The 20,548-nt window shown below is 41.1% G+C and overlaps 6 protein-coding genes across 6 annotated transcripts; 1 reads left to right on the top strand and 5 right to left on the bottom strand.

Annotated features, from left to right (window-relative positions):
- Positions 1 to 1,008: 1,008 nt before the first annotated feature.
- On the top strand, positions 1,009 to 4,532 carry Bfra_001625 (putative dna polymerase delta catalytic subunit protein; the record flags this gene model as incomplete). Its single annotated transcript, XM_037332051.1, has 4 exons — positions 1,009 to 1,410; positions 1,461 to 1,826; positions 1,925 to 3,738; positions 3,794 to 4,532. 4 exons carry the CDS (start codon positions 1,009 to 1,011, stop codon positions 4,530 to 4,532), a joined length of 3,321 nt encoding a protein of 1,106 aa, XP_037196205.1.
- Positions 4,533 to 7,205: 2,673 nt separating this feature from the next.
- Bfra_001624 (uncharacterized protein) lies at positions 7,206 to 8,812 on the bottom strand (the record flags this gene model as incomplete). The annotated part of the gene is made up of 2 exons (XM_037332050.1): positions 7,206 to 8,543; positions 8,600 to 8,812. The coding sequence occupies 2 exons, from the start codon at positions 8,810 to 8,812 to the stop codon at positions 7,206 to 7,208; spliced, it is 1,551 nt and encodes a 516-aa protein (XP_037196204.1).
- A 1,300-nt stretch (positions 8,813 to 10,112) lies between these two features.
- On the bottom strand, positions 10,113 to 10,925 carry Bfra_001623 (uncharacterized protein; the record flags this gene model as incomplete). Its single annotated transcript, XM_037332049.1, has 2 exons — positions 10,113 to 10,666; positions 10,811 to 10,925. The coding sequence occupies 2 exons, from the start codon at positions 10,923 to 10,925 to the stop codon at positions 10,113 to 10,115; spliced, it is 669 nt and encodes a 222-aa protein (XP_037196203.1).
- Positions 10,926 to 16,431: 5,506 nt separating this feature from the next.
- Bfra_001622 (putative cas1 appressorium specific protein) lies at positions 16,432 to 17,241 on the bottom strand (the record flags this gene model as incomplete). The annotated part of the gene is made up of 2 exons (XM_037332048.1): positions 16,432 to 17,103; positions 17,173 to 17,241. The coding sequence occupies 2 exons, from the start codon at positions 17,239 to 17,241 to the stop codon at positions 16,432 to 16,434; spliced, it is 741 nt and encodes a 246-aa protein (XP_037196202.1).
- A 78-nt stretch (positions 17,242 to 17,319) lies between these two features.
- Bfra_001621 (uncharacterized protein) lies at positions 17,320 to 17,638 on the bottom strand (the record flags this gene model as incomplete). Its single annotated transcript, XM_037332047.1, has 2 exons — positions 17,320 to 17,469; positions 17,510 to 17,638. The coding sequence occupies 2 exons, from the start codon at positions 17,636 to 17,638 to the stop codon at positions 17,320 to 17,322; spliced, it is 279 nt and encodes a 92-aa protein (XP_037196201.1).
- Positions 17,639 to 19,559: 1,921 nt separating this feature from the next.
- Positions 19,560 to 20,456, bottom strand: Bfra_001620 (putative urease accessory protein; the record flags this gene model as incomplete). The annotated part of the gene is made up of 1 exon (XM_037332046.1): positions 19,560 to 20,456. One exon carries the CDS (start codon positions 20,454 to 20,456, stop codon positions 19,560 to 19,562), a length of 897 nt encoding a protein of 298 aa, XP_037196200.1.
- Positions 20,457 to 20,548: the final 92 nt, after the last annotated feature.

Raw genomic sequence — 20,548 nt, 5'->3', positions numbered from 1 at the left:
AAATTCTCTTCCTGTGGTGCAATCATGGTAGGCCAGCACACATACTCTGTGTAGCTTCAAAAAGCTTTGGGATACTTCCACATAAAAATTTCCAGTCATTAAGTGTGATGCATGAATTTCGCTGAATGATAACACTTGTTATTGGTCAACGACCTTCCTCCTAAGCGGAATTGGGAAAAGCTTAGCCTCGAGGCATGGAAATAATGATAAGAACGACAGTATAGAGCGGTTTCATCGGGTAGAGTATATCTTCCAAGAAAAGAAAGATCTGAAAATGATTCCCGATTTTCGAAGCCAGGAAATTCACATTATGTAACGGTTTTTGTACTCGGGATTTTGATGCTGATATACGAGCCTGTATTATTCGTGTGTCGAGGGCAGAGAGATGCATCATGTACTCGTGAAGATATTCTTACTCTTCACACTAAATTTAGTCCACTGTCCATCTCAATGATATAGTCGCAATGGTGTGTGGTGACATATAACAGAATATTGAGGGAAGCAAATACTCAATCTAGTAGACTTGACCTATAGATCGTGTATCAAGAGTGCAACCTGGTCAAGAATGATGTAATGTCAAGTTGTGGAACCGCTGAATAACGAACCCAATCGTTGGTATATCAAGTCTTGAAATTGGGTTTCTGAAAGAAGATCTCGAAATGCTTTGCATGCAGGTGGTGTTGTACAGATCATTTGTTAGTTAAAGCTGTGTTCACAGGAAAGGGCTATCCTACTTGATGGTTACTTTCATCTCATAAAGATAAGATACCGGTAGGATGCTTCTCTGCTTACTTAATCACAGCGGCACCTTTCAGCCACACCCGCCACTATGGAATCTGCCCCCTTGTCCACTATAATTTCGACGCGTCCACAACGCGCGAAAAGTGATTGATTGACGCGAACTTTATATTGAAATGCGTCTTCTAAAATCCGAAAACCAAATTCCTATCAACAACCTTCCCACTACGTCTTTCCTTTCAGCAGCATAGAAGCTGTAAAATCTCCACAATGGCTCCATCAAGAGTTCCTCAAAAGCGAATCTTAGGTGAAGCAAAGAACATTCAACAAAGCAATATCCCCTCATCTCCTCCGACTGGGGCAAAGAAACGAAAGTTAGAACCAGTTGCATCATCACCAGCACCAGTTCGATTCAAGAGTTCACAAAATGGTCCAAGAGGAAAGCTGGCTTCTAGCCAGCCTAGTCATTTTGAATCTGAAGTGCTGGAAAAAATGACACAGGATATGGAAAGTTTAAAGAAGAATAATTCGGAAAAAGATCAAGAATGGGCAAGGCCGAGCCTGGCAGACTTCAACCCTGAGGTTGATAATTTAATCTTTCAGCAGATTGAATGTGAAGAAGGCACTTATGATGGAGGAAAGGCGACTGTGAAGTTGTTCGGTGTTACTGAGGTAAAGTTCATTCCAATTCCTTTCGAGGCTATAACTAACACCACATACAGACTGGTCATTCAGTTATGCTGCATGTAAAAGACTTCCTTCACTACATTTACGTTGCCGCTCCAGTTAGTTTTACACATAAAGATTGTGAACCATACAAGATGTTCCTGGATTCACAAGTTGGAATGCACACGCCTGCCATTCATTCAGTATCGGTTGTACTACGAGAGAATTTATACGGATTCACGGGAAATAAACAGCACGCATATATTAAGATTACAGTTACGGACCCTAAATACATCAACAAAGTTAGGACAACTATCGAGGAGGGTAAAGCAAACTGGAAAGGAATGTGGAGGAATGATGGAAATGGTATCTTGACTTTTGATAGCATTCAATATGTGTTACGATTTATGGTCGATGTCAAGGTGTGTTCCTTTGCTCTCTTCATTCTCCACCTCGTTTTCTCCTCTCATATATCATCCCCTACCACACTCTTGCTTTGAACACATCTAATCAATGACAGATTTATGGTATGTCATGGGTTGAAGTTGAAGCAAAGAAATACGAAATAGTTCCAGAACACAATAGACAATCGAATTGTCAAATCGAAGCTGCAATGACATATCGAGACTTAATTGCGCACAAGCCCGAGGGGGAATGGGCGAAAATGGCACCTCTACGTATTCTATCTTTTGACATTGAATGTGCTGGTCGCAAGGGTGTTTTTCCGGAAGCAAACCAGGATCCTGTTATCCAAATTGCTAATATTGTTACTCGATATGGAGAGAAGAAACCATTTGTACGAAATGTCTTTTGTCTTGATACTACCAGTTTGATTGTCAATACACAAATTCACGAATTCAAAGAGGAGGAGACGATGTTATCGAAATGGAGAGACTTTCTCGAAGAGGTAGATCCAGATATTATCATTGGTTATAACATTGCCAATTTCGATTTCCCATATCTCCTAGATCGAGCCGATCACTTGAAGATCAAGAACTTCAGTCAATGGACTCGATTAAAGTCTATCCACTCTCAAGCTAAATCTTCCAACTTCTCCAGCAAGCAGATGGGTAACAGGGATACAAAAGCTACCAATACGAATGGACGACTTCAATTGGACTTATTACAACTTGTTCAGAGAGATCATCAACTTCGAAGTTATACGCTCAATTCCGTTTGTGCTCAATTTTTGGGTGAGCAAAAGGAAGATGTTCATCACACTATGATTACCGAATTATTCAATGGAACCCCCGAGTCTAGACGAAGATTGGCTGTATACTGTCTAAAGGATGCTTTTCTACCTCAACGTCTAATGGATAAACTTTCATGTTTAGAAAATTATACGGAAATGGCTAGAGTCACAGGTGTTCCTTTCAATTTTCTTCTATCTCGTGGCCAACAAGTCAAATTCATCAGTCAACTGTTTCGAAAAGCTTTAGAACAGAAATTGGTCATTCCTAATCTATCATCCAACTCATCTGACGAACAGTACGAAGGTGCCACTGTCATCGAACCCACCAGAGGTTATTACAGTGTTCCAATTGCAACCCTGGATTTCGCCTCTCTATATCCAAGTATTATTCAAGCACATAATCTTTGCTATACCACATTACTCAAGAAAGATGTTGTGGAAGCTCTCAAACTTGAGAAGGATGAAGATTATATCGTTACACCAAATGGAGATATGTTCGTCACTACAAAGCAACGAAAAGGTCTTTTAACACAAATTCTGGAAGAATTGTTAACAGCAAGAAAACAAGCTAAAAGAGAACTTGCTGTTGAAACCGATCCTTTCAAAAAGGCTGTGCTGAACGGTCGACAACTTGCCTTGAAAATTAGCGCAAACAGTGTGTACGGCTTGACTGGTGCCACTGTCGGAAAGGTACCTTGTTTACCAATTGCTAGTAGTACCACAAGTTATGGTCGTCAAATGATTGAAAAGACCAAAGCAGAAGTTGAGGCGAAATATACCATCGCTAATGGTTATTCTCATGATGCTCAAGTCATTTACGGTGATACCGATTCAGTCATGGTTAAATTTGGTGTGAAAGAATTGGCAGAAGCAATGAAATTGGGAGAAGAAGCTGCACAATATGTTTCTTCAAAATTCATCAAGCCGATTAAGTTGGAGTTCGAAAAGGTTTACTACCCATACCTTCTCATCAATAAGAAGAGATATGCCGGTCTTTACTGGACAAATCCGGATAAGTATGATAAGATGGACACAAAGGGTATTGAAACAGTTCGTCGTGATAATTGTCGGTTGGTTCAAAATGTCATCGAAACAGTACTGAGAATGATATTGATCGATCAAGATGTTCAAGGAGCACAAGAGTAAGCTTTTATCGCTCCCTAATTTTTCGAGGTTACAACTAACATCCTCGTTTAGCTATGTGAAAGATACCATCTCAGATCTTCTTCAAAACAAAATCGATATGTCAAAACTTGTCATCACCAAGGCTCTCGCAAAAGCCGATTATACCGCCAAACAAGCTCACGTAGAATTAGCCGAGCGCATGAAGAAACGAGATGCAGGATCAGCACCTACATTAGGTGACCGTGTTGCCTATGTCATCATTAAAGGATCTGCTGGAGCCAAAAATTTCGAAAGATCCGAAGATCCCATTTTCGTACTAGAAAACAACGTCCCCATCGATACAAAATATTATCTTGATAATCAACTTGCCAAACCTTTAGGGAGAATCTTCGAACCTATTCTCGGAGAAACAAAAGCCAATTCCCTCCTAGCAGGTGCACATACCCGTGCAATATCTGTCGCAGCTCCTACTATCGGTGGTCTCATGAAATTCGCAAAGAAAACATCAACATGCATGTCTTGCAAAAAACCACTCGTGAAAGCCCACGAAAAAGATGGTGCAGTATGTACAGATTGCGCTCCTAGAATTGGAGAAATGTATCAAAAGCAACTTAATAAGGTATCGGATCTAGAAGTCAGATTTGGAAGATTATGGACACAATGTCAAAGGTGTCAGGGAAGTATGCATTGTGAAGTTATTTGTAGTAGTAAAGATTGTCCAATTTTCTACATGAGAATGAAGGCAAAGAAGGATGTGGAAGATGCTGGGAAGGAGTTGGAGAGGTTTGATTTCGATCAGTCGGCTTGGTGATTTGAAGAGCGGGTCTGGATGATGGATGGGAGGAGAACTGAAATATCAAGGTATTGCAAGGTGTTTTTGGGCGTTTGAGCTAGCCATGTATGAGAGTATATATTCTGGGCGGAGCTTGATGGGTGATATATGTATTAATGACTGCCCTTATTTACGTATATTAAGGTACACGAAAGGAAATATCCGAAACGGATAGGAATGAAATATATACGATACTACGTATTTGCATAATCAATATAAATTGCTACTCACTTCGTTTTGCAAATCCCCAAACGGGATTGAAGCGAAACTTGTTTACCAAGTCAGGGCTAGATTGATCATGGTGATGTCAAAAAGTCGTGTTGACTGCAGTGGCCAAAAGGTACGGGGAGCGGAAGTGAGTCGACCTGTTTGTTGGTATATCAAAGAATAGATCTCATATTCACCGCAGCCATAACGAGCACCCATAAATCTCCTTCCATTTCTGTCAATAAAAAGTCGAGATAAGCGCAACTATTTCCACTGCCATTATCCCTCGCCACAATCGTCAAAATGTCTATTAGCAGGTTCCCAATCAATATCTCGAGTAACATTATTCGGTCGGAAATATTGATACCAATGAGGAGAAATTTGAGGTCATCGATCTCCAAGCCAATCTAGGTATCTTACTTTGACTCCCCCCTTTGGCTAGATGCGGGCTTCCTCGCTGCTCGAATGAGTGATGGATAGGGTTTTAATGGATGAGGCTTTAAATCGGCTTGCTGGTGGCAGATGGTAGATGATTATGAGTGAATTTGCTGATGGCAGTGTGGGAATTGCGATGTGAAGTTCGAAGTTAGTGGAGCGGGGGAGGGGGGAGGGGTGGAGTTGGGGTATTCCTACGTGTGTATATATGCACACTGATACATTATTCTCGAATCTGGAGGATGGAGAATGGTACTGAGAGAGGTGAGTGTGGAGCGAGGAATGAGGAATGAGGAATGAGTATAAAGATAGTCAGCTGAATCGGCTTGGGGGGAGTAAAGATGTGGCAGGTATGTTGCATATATTCTATTATAGGGTTCTTGTGTGAGAATGGGAGAATGGAATGCGGGGCAGGAAGAGAGGTTGGATGAAGCGGGAGAGGAGGGAATCTGTAGTTCTCTGGATGGCTGGGATTGGACTCTGAATGGAATCTGTAGATGATTAGCTAATAACATCGATTTTCATCGATATCCTCCTTCCTGCCAATTTTTATTTGCCCTTTGAATATCCATATCTACATCCATGTCCACCTCTCCCCCACCCATCCCTCAACTCCTCAAAAAACGACCCCATCGCTTAACCCCAAGCTCGAAAAACAGAACAGGAGAAACGAAGCGAAAATTAATCATATCATATCATGGCATCTTATATCATCTCTTCTCATATCTATTATTCCTCCTCCTTGCACATATAGACAGCAGGTATACACATCTCGATCTCCAATCTCAAAAACGAGGATTCAAGAACCGCAAATTCCCAATTAATCTGGTTTTAAGCGCATCGATCTCAACACATTCTTGGATTCGTTTATTCATTCATTCATTTATCGGTAGAAGAAGATGATGATAGTATAACATATCAAGACTTTCGATTTCATTTCCTTCCACTTCCCATCTTCAGCATCACCATTTACACATATCTCAGCCTACCTCCCTCCCTACCTACCCACCTCTAAACCTCAAGCAAACCCTTCACAACATCAATAAAACTACCTATCTAGGCTTCCCATCCCATGCATTCCTCACATACACCCCGATCCCAATCCCTCCTCCACTCACCTGCCCCAACCCCAAACCTCTCACATAATCCTCACAATTCCCACCTATTCCCTTTTCCCACTACCTTTACTCTAAACTTTAAATTTTCTCAATCTCCAAAATAGAAATAAACCTCCATTTCCAATTCATTCATCTCGCCCATCCACCCATCCACCCATCTCCTCACCCCCCAACCCCAACCCCAACCCCAAACTCCAAACTCCAAACCCAACCCAACCAAACGATCGACACTAATTTTAGTAACTTTCATCAACACCAACATAATAACTTTCATTCATCTAAATAAACTCCCACGCTACCACACCGTTGAATTTAATTCTAGGGCTGAAAACTCTATTTTTCAAACTCAAACTCAGGTTACCCTACCTACCTAACTTATTAAAGTTTATATTCCGAGGTTCGTCAAGTTTGTGCGTGCGTGCGTACGTGCACTGTACTTTTAGTTAAGTTTCCTCTAACAGATTTCGGAACTTAGGAAAAATGTCTATTTTAATTATTTTAATTGTTGCGAAAGATACATTAAATGTATAATTAATACACACACATACCAACTGCAACAAAGGAAAAAACAAAAAATCATGTGATGTGATGTGATATGATATGATATGATATAAAATAGTATAATCTGACAAAGTGAAGTAAAGTGAATTAATTAACAAAGTAAATAATTGTAATTTTGGGGGTTCAGAATAGACACAAAAATGAAGGGTATTCATGCTCTCTGCCAAACTCCAAAAATCAGTCCTGGTATTTAGTGAAATAACATGCGAATCCACCCCACGCCATCCCATCTTTATTTGGTCCCCGTCTATATCGTTCATCTCTGTGTATTACAACCTCCAGCTCGGAATTTTTTTCAACATACCCCGCACTTGATTCCAAGTCCCATCCCCTAATTTTTAACTCTATCCACCTGTCCCTTGACCCAACTCAGCTTATCCTTCCACTTTCCCTCGCCCCTCTCCTCTCTCTCCATCTCCCCCATCTCCTCGTATCCCCTTGTTCCCCTCTTTTCCTTTGCCGAGAAAGGATTGGACCATCTTGCTGAACCTAGATGCCCAAGCGCTCCTCCAAAACTAGCTCTTGCCATCGCTTTTTGACTTTCCAAAGTATCTGTTTCGCTCAAGAAACTCGTGGGCCTTAATGAACTCGATGTAATTTTTCTGGAATTATCTCTCGTCAAATCTCCAGGCGATTGTGGATTAATTCTTGAAAGTCTATTCGTATCGTCGCCCCATGTATCGAATTCAAAATTCGGTAATTGGATCGATGAAAAGGAGGTATCCATATTCAAATTCGGTTCCGGATCCGCGAAAGGATTACGATGATATTTCATATTGGCGTAATAACTCAATATTCCCTGACTCCCATCCCCACTGTCGATATCGTTTTCCTCTGAATCCTGAATGAGAGACATTCTTCTTTGCGGTCTAACTCCCAATCCTTGAGGCTGTTCACTATCCGTGGTTTCCAATGAATGAATCGATACTCCATCTCCCCAGTCCAAGCTCATGGTGGAAGGCGCTCTTATAGTCGATGCTCCTTCTCCTGTTTCCTTTTCGTATCTTTCCAAGTCCCTCACGGTTCCTGCTGTTGAAACCGAAGAATTTCTGATTAATGCGGGACGAGGTGCTTGAGGAAATATCGAGTTTCGAATTCCATTTCCCCTAATGCCAGAAAATACTGAGTTTCGAATTCCATTCCCCTTAGCCCTAGGTATTACACCAGCCCAAGCTTCCATTCCTGGATTCGATTTCTCTCCCATGTCTTTCAACTCATCACCTCTCTTCCTTTGTCTTAAAATTCTTCTCCTAACCAAGAATGCCATGACAGCTAGTACCAATAAACTGACAATAACTGTGACACTAACTGTTACTGCCAGAGCCGAGGATGTATGTTGATGTTCTTTGGTCGTGTCTTGATCATTTGAAAGTGGAGATATCGTAGGGTTGTGTGCAGTCAAAGCGGTTGCGTTCAACATGCTTGTTGTTGTACTTGTTATTGTCGTCTCAGGACTTGACCTTGAAGATGAAGCTGGAGAGGATGTGGGTACATATATGGAAGTGATAGATGTACTACTGGGTTCAGAGGATGAAGCTGGCGTTGAAATGGAAAGCGTCGATGAAGAGCTAACAGATGCGGCGGTTTGTAATATTAGTGTAGCAGTGGGTGTTGCGCTCGCTGTTGCGATGCTCGTTGATGTTTCTGTTGTCATTGTCGCTGTCGCTGTCTATGATATCTCGTGAGTCAATGACACTACAAAAGGTGATTTAAAACTTACAGTACTTGTCGAATCACCAGTACTTGTGGATTGTAATGCTGGCTTTGGATCCTTTGGAGGGTTTGGAGGACTTGGAGGATTTGGGGAGTTTGTATAGAAGGTTCGTTATCGTGTCCATCTTCATCTCTCTTATTTGCCCAAACCAACTCAAAATCCTCTTCATATACACCCGCATCTACCAAATCCCCCACTAGCCCTCTTGAATTATGATTGATCATTTTTGCAGAAAGATTATAGCCTCAACTTGGTTAGATTCGATTAAAAGGCGAAGAAAACTTAGATCAAGGGAAGACGGTCTTTGAGTTCGTTAAGGTATAAGAGCCAAGAATGAGTGTGTGAATAGAAGTACTGAAAGACTGATGTAAGGAAGGATGTCAGCGTGCTGGTAAAGACGACAGCTCAAATCTAGCAAGTGTAGGTAGGTTTGACAAGTAGACACACAGTTCAAGCCAAGGCTACCAATGCCTATGTACTTATATCTCGTAGCAAGAATGTGGAACCATGAAACTCCCCTCAAAAACACTCGGTCAATGGTTCACCACGAGAAATACCCGGGCCTAACAAATGAAAGACAGATGAAATTATTTTGAGATAAGTAGTGAAAAGATCAGCAAAATTATCAAATACCCATTGTCAATTATTCCTACTGGTCACTTAACCTGACTTGTTGTAGGAAACTTCTTGCAACGAGTATTGCAAGAATTACTTAGGTCCGAATAGCTATATTATACATACTAAAACATTTTCAATCAATATTTGGAGATGAAGAGATTGGTAGAAACATAGAACTGGAACTTGGGGATATGATGGTCATAGCCCAATAAAGTGAAACGGAAGTAAGGTTTCCTAGTTCCACTCCATTGTCCGTGCGAATTGTGGATTTTGGAGAACTTTCCTCTTATAATGAATGCCTTGTCAGGTTATTGATTGGTTTAGAGTTTTAGTAGAAGAAGGTCTGTGGGTGACGAGAGTTTCCTCAATGTCGCAGATAACATTTGTGGTGAAAAATAGTGTGTGTATTGAGTTATGAGCCTGTGATGATCGTCGAATCTTCGCCTTATGGGTGGACTAAAAATCCCTGAGGATCCCTTCATGCAACAATGACATTGCATGTCGGCGGGCTGAGTTCATCATCAAGGGATCCGATGAACGTGACGTGGAGGTGAATAGATGGATAGAGTTCATGCGCGACAGACTGTTGTCAATCCAATTTGCCGAATATCTCAAGTCTGCTCACCAGGTGGTAACGTATAACTGTATTGAATAGCAAAATGAGGAGGAGTAGAGCTGAAATAAATGACGCGATCCTTCGAGACCATTTCATATTACTCCGACCAGATATTGAGTGGACGTAGCCCAATCTTCCAATGTATTTTCTGCAAATGAATTCGAACCTCCGAGATCTGATAGATCTACACCAATGCAGCATCATACCTGTTGCACCTTTAACGCCTTGCCCAGTCTAGCTTAGATTCATACAATACCCGTTCCGCCTAGAAAGTATAATCACACTACCCTTCATTTCTTGTTCTCGTCTTCCACTTTCTCGTCAATCTTTTTGACCTCTTCCATCTTCTTCTCTCCTCTATTCCATACTTCCCATATTTGTTCCATAATCAGATCGCCATACCCTTTGCCTGCTTCCAGAGCTTCCTTCTCCTTTTGGTCTCTTTTTTCTTTCCAATCTTTCCCTTCGCCACCTAGCCATATTTTTTCCAAAACACCTTCTTTCTCCTCTGCCTGAACCTTTTCAGAAGTTGGTTGACCAGCGCTTCTCTTTTCTAATGCTTCAAGTACACTCTTGCCCTTTGTACCTTCGTCCTGCGATTTAAAAGTCTGTCCTAGAAACTTTCCACTCTCCTCCATTCTTTTCTTTTCCTGTGCTTCTCGTATTCTTCTCTGAGTTTCTTTTGCCTTTTCAGGTAATTCCGTAGTTGAGATAGATGATACACGATTTTGTATGCGGGTCATCATTGAGACACCGGTATATTCGTAGGCTAAGTGATTACCGCCAATAAATGTAGTAGTCATAAGAGCAAAAGTATAGACATCCATTTTGCGGGGTGGGATAACTGTATGGGGCAAAAAGATTAGTTTAATACTGAGACTTCGGAATTAATTAGTCGCATTTAGATAGGGAATTGTGAAATGCACAATGTCAGACATTATAATTCAGAATTCCAATTCCAATTCATTAAGATCGAGAAGAGACTTACGCATGACGATTGGACAAACGATGAGGGCTGCAAGAGATGCATTATGGAGGAGAGGGGTAGTTCTTGGATTGGTAGGATCGGGTTGAGTAAATTGAGATGGTTGAGTTGTAGACATCTTGATATTTGCGATGTGAATTGATTGTGAGTTGCTGGTAGTATGAGTGTCGTATTAAGAAGATGTCGATTCTAATAATACAAAATTGAAAGAATATGATGAACCACAAATTCGCAATGGATACAGCAATAATGACGCTCTAGTTCTAGATAATTTTTTGAGGAACCGGAATTAGTGTTATTCCGACAATGATAAGCTAAACGATGTTTTGCCACAAGTTTCCTTTGATCTTGATCTTAATTATCAGAAATAAATATTTCCCTTCCTCTACAATTATGGTCAATCATTTTAAGTGTAGCAAAAGTGCATGGTTGGATAGTAGAAACGTTGATTACAGTAGAAACATTGATTATACTCAAGTATACAAGGAATTCTCAGTTATCAAGACTCGAAATATCTTGGGAATATATATTGAATTTACCCTCTCACTACCATCCAAATACGATAAGGCACTTTGCCAGAGTGGTTAATGGGTAGCACTCGAATTTCTGTAGTCTCTACAGAATATAAGATATGCTATGTCTTCGGACGCGCAGGTTCAAATCCTGCAGGTGTCGTTTTGTTCTTTTTCGTTTTGCTTAATATCATTTCATTTTTTGGTCATTCTTCAATATCTATTTTCTTTTTTTTTTCCCTTTCTTCTTTCCTTCTCTTCCCTCATTTGTTGTGTTTTAAAGTCGTGAAGAAAGAAGAACATGGTAAGATCTTGACTGTCCAGTAAATGGCCCGTTCGTCGATTTAGTTTTCAGCTCCACATTACTTTTTATTTCAACGCTTGGGAAGTACTGGGTTGACTCTAAAGTCTTCGAGACATTGGAGTAAATACTAAAGAATCATTCTCTATCTTTCCGTTATCCAACATATCTTCAGACCCGAGCGTCAAATGCTTTCCTGGCCCTATATAAATGGAGCGGGGATAAGTATGAGCTTCATTCACCTGTCAGGGGTTTTGGCGTCGAAATGAAGCGAGAAGAAGTGAATTCAACTATGGCGCAGGTTGATGGCGGCGGCATCAATGTTCAACAGGTTACCTATGTTTCTGATAGTAGCAGAGGGCCAACTCTGTGGGATGCAATATTTTGTTAAAGATTTCCCAACAAAAGCCGAATCATATCTCTAAGTTTTTTTTAAGTTTTTTTCTCATTTGCAATTTTCATCATTGTGTTATTGTATTCTTCTTTCATCACTGCTTGCTCTGCAATCTTGTTCGCCCATTTTTCATAAAGCTTCTTAATATTGCTTAGCAGTCTAGCTGTTGTTTTCGAGATTACGGTCTCCATGTTCACCGTCTTATCAGAGCTCCAATTAACTGCTTAGAGCGTAGTAATGCTCTTGTACTTCTTTGGGCCATGTTATAAGGATTAATTTATGAATCTACAGACAAATCAGTTAGAGATGTTCCGCTCTACATACTGTTCGTGTCCCGTCGCCCCACCAGCTGTAAAGCTCAGGGCAGTTAATGTTATCTGCGTCAGATCAGTGGATTTAAATGGGGCGATTGGACGTGGAGTACTCGAATGCTTGCATTCAAGTTGGAGGTCCTATATTCTCTCTGGGACTTCTCTCTTTCTGCTGGAAAAAGTGAGAAGTACAAGTAGGTCCGATATATGGATGAGCTCGTTCTTTTATAGGTGTCAACGTTATTATGATTTCACGTGTGAAGTAATTCTTTGCAAACCTTCCTATCCATCGCCTAATGTCTTAGACAAGATATCATGTGCGTTGGGATCTAGCCTCGAGTATGGCTCCAAGCTTTCTTAAGTTTCTTATTGTTTAGTTTTATTTTCATTAATTTGTGTTATCTCTCATAGATATGTCATCATATTTGTATTATTTCGACAGTAACCGTCTTTTGTCTATGGAGTACATGTCTATGCCCAAAGCTTGCTGTTGCAATTTAAGTCCATGATGTCATCTTTCTTCAAGTAATCCCAATTCTTCCATGTCAAATATTAAGAAGGTTTTTAGTGGATAAATCAATATTCGTTTATGCTTTATACTTATTTAACATTTCAGGCCTGGGATACCTCCAGTAAAAGAAAAGTCGGAAAGTTACTCCAACATAAATTTTAATGGCACGCAACTATAAATCCTTTTCATCATAGGAATTTTAATGTTCACATATACCGCTTGACAATTGAGTTTCGGTATCATTTAAAGTATTACAACTTTATTTGTATGAATTTGGCTTCTTTGTTTCTACAGTTATGATTGCTCAACTCAAAAGCAAATTGATCATCTATACTGGTACTTTTTAACTTTACAACAACTAACCTTTTGAGAATCGATAGAATTGCTTTCAAGGCATCTTCAACCTGTGCTGTCTTCACACACTATCTATCTATTGTCTTAACTGGCCATATGCCTTTGATGTCGTGTCATGTTCTGATAGTTAGTTGAGATGATCTTGTACGTTCCCATATTCAACACCACTTGGTCTACATCTTTACCAAACCATTCCTGTCCACGAGGGTCTAGCTATACAACTTTCTTAATGTTACTGTATCACCTCGCTTCCCAGCAATATCCAGTAGCCCTGGTGAGCCGTAAAGTTTAGAACCTCAGTTGATCCTTATTATTAATTTCTGTCAAGTACTCAGCATGCAAGAAGAAGCAGCATGTAGGTAGTTCCATACGTCAAGCTTGACTTTTATATCTTGTATATACTTTCATATCAAAAATTTCTCTACGCTACCTAGGTATACAGAATCTTTCTGAAGTGGAGTAGGAACGAGAGGGAAAATGCACAGATCCTGATGTGTATGTTTGACAGGCAGAATAGCATGAATTCTACGCATGGCTATATCGGCTGCCACATCAGGCAGTACCCTTCGAGAAACTTCAAAGGTTAGAGTGAAGTTAACGCTTGACAAGGAACCCTTCAGATTGGTCCGAAAGTATACATCCGCAAGTCTAGTTTCAAGTGCCTATTGTAGCGCAGGACGAAAGACTTGAGTTATAAAACGACATATTCAGGTGTTATTATCAGATTAAGCCTCTTTACATCCTAATGACAATACTGTATCCCAACCAGAAAATCGATCCGTTAAAATTCGAGGTTCTCGTGACGTTACAATCGACCACAATGAAAAGACCAAAGAAGTAGCATTTCCTGCAGGACGATACGCGCATCAATAACTCCAGAATCACAGTTCCTTACACCAGAAATTATATCAGTCCAAATTATACTTCTACATCCATCAATCTTCTCGATTTTAAAAAATCGCATATCCATGGATTCGATGACTTCCGACTTATGAGTCGTTCTTCTACTAATACTTCCAGCAACCATCAACATCCAACAACTTACTACCGGCCAATACATCCTAACCTATCGGGGATTTCTTCCAAACCCGGGGTAAGTTCGTGGGAAGTATTGAGCATCAAGATACATTATCACTCGTTGTCGCTGCTATTTTCTTCTTCTTTGTGCTATGTATGTATGTCTTTTGTCGATATACTTTATCAATGATATATCGATTGTACGGCACAAGCACAGATATGATGAAGAATTCAATTCCATCGGAACGAGCTTGAGGATTTCTTGAAGTTTATGAAATATTCTTTATACAAAGAAACAATGCCTTACAAGTTACCTCTCACCCCAACTTCCATCTATCTATCATCCTATCTTCAAACTTCCCTACCCTCCTCTTCTTCCTTTCCTTTTCTCGCATAATCCCCTCACTCATTACTCATATATCTCCATTTCCATCTCCACAACCAAATAGAACACCATATATATACCCATACATACTGTTCATATCATACTCTCAGAGTCAGTAGCCATGATCTCCTTTTCTTCACATCCTCAAAACTCAACACTCTTTGTATCATCATCTCCTTCTCTCCATATACGATTATCTCGATCTTTCCGCATTTTGATTCTCATCCTCATTCCCATCCTCATCAGTCTCACAATCACAGACCCGGCTGCAGCAGCGATTATGTGTATCACGCTTATTGTCTCTGGAATTCTGGGATACATGTTTTCCCAGCAGGAAATACGTTGATAATTTGATATTGCTGCTTTGTAGTATTCACTGTTTACTGCTTGATGGGGTTTCGGATGTTTGTGTTTGGATATTTATGTTTATGTTGATTGTTTATGTTGTTTATATTGTTTGTATTGATTGTGCCGGTGCGAAGGACTTGGGGTTGCGGATCAAGAATTTGAGGATAGTGGAGGTGGGACTGAATTGATGATTACGTTTTTGAGTTTGACAAGGAGGTAGGATGGGATGGGATAGGACAGAACGGAGAGTGGATTGATGCTTTTGTATTGGTTTGTTTGATTGGGGAGTTGGTGGTTTTTTTGATTGTGGTGTGTCTGATGGTTTAGGGGTTGTTGGCAAAACTGCACATGAGAACGATGGGGGAGGAGGAGAGAGGGGAGAGGGTAGTTTTTGTCGGGAGCGGGGAGGGGAAAGATCTGTGGTTATGGAGAGGGATTTGTGGATTTGGAGAGAGGGAAGGGAAAGAGATTAGTTTAAAGAAGATTAGGAGCGATACGCGTGAGACAGAGTGATAAGGAGAGATTAGTTGCTCCGCATGGATATTGAAAAAGGAATTTTGTAGAGGCGAGGAGGAAGATGCTGGAGGTTAGAGATAGAGATAAGAATTGAAATTAGAATAGAGATGGAAATACAAATGAAATAACAAAGTAAACATCTTGGAAAATCTCATTAATTATCCAAAAACTACAATTGCGAACTTGGAACTATTGTCAAGATTAAGCACATCCTGATGATCCTTCATCATCAAGAGTTTGAGATAGCCCGATTCCCATCCTATACATTTTTTGTTTACTTTGAGAGCCCCGAGTGGAATTTTCAAATTTCAATAACGCAGGCTGATGGACTTCTTCTCCAAGTTGATATTTGATACTTAAATCTTGATACTTGAATCTCCAAGAGAAGAGAGAATCCGAATTAGTGATGAAGATAAATGGTTAAAAGTTTAAGATCTATTGTTGACTCTTGAGAATTGGAAGTGTGCTGGTATCAGGTATTGCTGTGATGTGAAGGATTGGAGGGGTGCTGATGGTTCTCATGGGAAGTAGGTGTAAACACGGAGTAGATTTACAGGAACTAATGTCTGAGAGGTAGAAGAACTTTCGGTTTCGATTAAGGAGGGAATTCAAAAGTACTTTGAATGAGTATCAAGAAATCCAATCAGTAGAAATCAAACAGCACAAGAAAAAACCATCACAATTCACAATCAATTTGCAGAAGACTAGAGTTTTTTTTTGACCAGCAAGAGCATCAACATTAAGTTTATAAAGGAGTGGCTATACTAGATACAACATGAAAATGTAAGAGTAGTATATCTCTTTCTTTTTTTCCAACAACCAAGGACAACCCCAATATGTAACAAATGAAAATTCTCCACCGCTCCATCCCATCCCCACAAGATCCTTTCCCCGATTTCCCATTCCTATTCCTCAACTCCTGGTATGAACCCCCGATCCTAACTACCGTAATCCTAAACGATTCTTGCGAAAAATCTAAGCACGGAACTTGGCACCGATGGATCTCTTGGTGGTAGCTGCGGTAGCATTACCGGCAGCACCGGCAGTTGAGGCACCAGCCATTTGGAAAGCGGCGACACCACCGAAAGGACCAGCGCCCGATGGGTTAGCAAGCTTGACCAAGCAGACATTCTCTTGACCACCGACGGATCCAGTGCAGGACATGCCTGCTGGCATGGAGACGGCGATGGGGTAGTCCTCGTTTACGTTCTTGGCACGCTTGACGATACCCATGTTGACAAGAGATCTCATGACGAGGGAGCGTTGCTTGGGTGCGGCGATGTTACCCTTGGTACCTGGTACTTGAGTGGTAACCTTGGCTTGGGTACCTTGGGAGAAGGCACCGGTACCAGTTGGGTCGACGATGGCAGAGTATGGTCCAGCTCCATCAGTAGTGACGATGTGGATAGTTCCACTGAGCTCACCTCCATCAGAAACTTGAGGAAGAGTGGAACCGGAAGCAGCCATGACAGCAGTCATGTCAGCCATGGTGTTGGCACCAGCCTTTGTCTTTCCAAGACCATCGGTAGCGGCGTTCTTGCTGTTGAAGACAGTGGTGTCGACCTCAGTTTGCTTGTTGGTTCCGGCACCAGGGATGACGGCACCTTGGATACCGAGACCAGTAGTGTTTCCTCCCATGTCACCAGTCTGAAATAACGAGTTAGTATGAATAATTGGAATTGGGGATGATGAAAGAAGATGAGATAGATTACTAACCATGACTGCGATCTTGCCATGGGCGGCAACGAGAGGGATGATAGCGGCGACGGCGATAGTATAACGCATATTTGCTGATTTGGGTTGGTTGGTTGGTTTTTAAAGGTTTATTGAAAATTAAAGATTTAAGATGTATAAAGCGGGATACTAGTCAATAGTATGCGGCTGGAAAATGAAAGATAATTGGAAGATTGAAAGAAACTGAAAAACTGTTGATGCTGAGGAGAGAATTGTAAACGGAGGGAGATTCGGTTCCTTTAATAGTTTCTCAATCACAGGCAAATCGACTCCAAAGTACTATGATCAGACCAGTTTCCATACTACGGGAGATAGTAACCATGAGAAACTTGCCAAGAGCAGTCCAAAGTTCCATACTGGACCCAATGCGAAGAGAAGGAGGACAATGGGAAGCGATGCGAAGTCTGTGCTCAGCCTCCGTTCCTGATGCACAGAGCTTATCCGACATATTGTGGATACAAACAATCAAAGGTTTAACTATCTTGTCAACATAATAGCAAAATAGTGGAGTAATTGCCATGACCGGATGATAGATATTTCACACTAGATAAAAAGGTCTAAACTCTTCGCCATTGTAACATTGAAGTCCTAACATCCAGGTAAAATGGACCGCCGGTGGACCTACGAGACAGATTGCGGAGAAGGTATCCAGGAAGTACGATATTTTTTGACTGATGATTTGAATCTTGAGGAGTATCGAAACAGGAAATGTTTTCGCCTCGACAGGTCGCATCGGGGTTTGTATGCTTCTTGGCAGATGTAGTCAAACAGGGTCAGGTTTCTTCATGTGGTCTTGTCTGTGCACGTTTCCAAAGCCACACTCAACTGAAGGGGTGAAAACTGATATGGCTAAAGGCTGATTTCATTTGAGACGTTCAAAACATTATGTTGGTTTGAAGTATTGTCACTAGACCAATTCCAATAGAAGCAAAGACTGGAGAAAGGACTGCAAGTTTTGAAGTCATACCTTTACAAGTTTACACGCTTAATGATCAAAACTTGTCCAAATCATCAGTAACCTTGTTGCACCCGGCATACCACAACTCTTGAGAGTCATGTTGCCTAAAATGCAGTATTTGAATTTTGTTAGACGAGAATTTGCTTTGAATTGGACTTTGGATACCGGAGGCGGCCCGTCGTATTGCCCCCTTTCCAGCACAGTAGCTTCCAAGATAGTGCTGATGTCGAATTAAGCTTGTTGAATAGTCCCAATCGACCAATCAGTAATTGCTATGGCGATCAATGTGGAGTTTTGATGGAGCATGGAGAAAGGCCTGGAATTAATCCATGACTCTGTGAGTTTGTGTGAGGAAATAATAATGCTTTGCCGGCATCTGATACTTAGGACCCTTGGAGCAATCATGTAATTGCATATTGTAGATCTTTTCGGTATTCAAACAACAGACCTCTCACAACTGGTCGAAGCTTTCAAAACCTGAATCTCATCAAGTTGCAAACGCTCAAAAGAAGTTAATTTGTGTTTAAAATTGTGTCAAGGTCCAAGGACTGCGCCGCATTGGTAGGTAGGGAGATCGTATTTGATACTGCATTACTAACCTTTGCCGAAATTCTTTGCAGCTCATCCCTCTTGCCTGGCAATTGTTTTGTGTTTTGTTTGGTCTGAAATCAATGCACATAGGTTACCGGCAAAACAGAAAGTCTTGACAGTAATGGTCACGTGCCGATATGGCTTAGTCGATGAACCATGATTGATTTGGTCATAGTCGACGCCCTAGAGGTTCGACTGGTGTTTCAGAACATGAGCTTCAGATGGAAATGGATCAATGCTCGGATAGCATTGCCTTCCTTAAATCATCGAGCCGGGTGCAGTGACCAAAACGTGTTACATTGCTTTGTTTCTTGCGACGAGAGACTGACTGTACCCAGGCACCAAACTTCTGTCTCATTACAAGCTTCACACATGTGCTATGCTTAAGAGAATATATGGAGAAATGTAATGGCTGGCAAGGAAGGCTATGAGGCTCGGTTAGATTTGCATTAACAATCCCCCCATCATGGTATCAACTTTGTATTGTGTATCTAGATGGCTGGCCATTATCATGACCAAAAATGATATATCTTCAAAGTTTAAACGAAGTTCATAGCAAATCCACTATGTATCTCCTGAGTTCCAACTTCCAAAACGTTTCGAAGGTAGCACACACAGGACTGATTCAACGGGGCTCATTTGGAGACAGGGCTCGAGTTTGTGCGGCAAGAACTTCCTCGCATCCTCTCACCATGTCATACATCGGACAAATGCTTCCAAGGTTTCCACCCATATAAAGTCTTTCGGTACATATGGGCGTGATATATCAGACAGTACTCCCGGTTGTATTAAATCCCTATCCAATCCAAGTCCATCCTATTCATTCACGGACACACATCAATGAATCTTCTCCAAAGATCTCTGATATACTACATTCTTCTTTGATCATACCACCAATCCATACCCGACCACTTTCAACAGTTGGCGCCCCAAATTTTACCACTGTACATCCTCTCACTTTGGCAGCGGACCAAAGAATACCTTCATTCTTTTCTTGTTGAAGTCGTCGAAGTCTCCATGATTCTTCTCTCGATAGAACAATCTCGCTGTCTCTCTCTTTCCTATCATCAGAACGAAAATCTCTAGCACCAATTCTGGGAAGTGCAGCAAACTCAGACAAGAAGAATGCAGATAACTTCTCGACCAAAGGACCTTTCAGGATCAATGTCCCAAATATACCGTTTCCGCGCATTTTATGCCGTAGTAATTTCTCTTGAGCTGTTGTTTCATCTCCTTCTAACAAGACATTATCTCTTAGCAAAAGCCTCTTCTTCATATCCTTTCCTATTGACCAAATTTCGTTTCTCCCACTCCATGCTCGTAAATCCCAATTTTCACCTCTTGCAGTTCTCCCAGCTGAAACCCAATCTAATAAACAAAGGGATCCCCCTTCTTTGAGATTGAAAGTTTGCGATTGTTCATACACACTTTCCGCGAAAGGTTGAACCGGATCGGGCAATAAACAAACAGAAGCACCATCCTCAATGGTAACTTGTAAATGTTGGCGTGTAATAACATCACGTGTTGGTGATTTGAATATCTTGGTATGACCTTGTGTAACGATACTCAACTTTGCGTTTGGGTTGACATTTATCTTGAGATGAACTTGATCCCCACCGACAAGACCTCCACCATATGTCAAGAGGAAGACCAAGACGCTCTTTTGTTCAGCTGAAGGAGATGGAGATATCAATTTTAGTGGGTATTGAAAAGTCATTCTTGATAGAGCGGAGATTGAATGAGGTAGCAAGTGAACAACCAAATGCCCCTCGCCTGGAGCAGACGATGAAGGGGGGAAAGGAGATAGCA

This window comes from Botrytis fragariae, assembly GCF_013461495.1.
Source record: "Botrytis fragariae strain BVB16 chromosome Unknown tig00000006, whole genome shotgun sequence".
Classification (NCBI taxonomy): Eukaryota; Fungi; Ascomycota; class Leotiomycetes; order Helotiales; family Sclerotiniaceae; genus Botrytis; species Botrytis fragariae.
The sequence above is the reverse complement of the archived record's forward strand: the minus strand, read 5'-3'. Positions and strand labels throughout refer to the sequence as shown.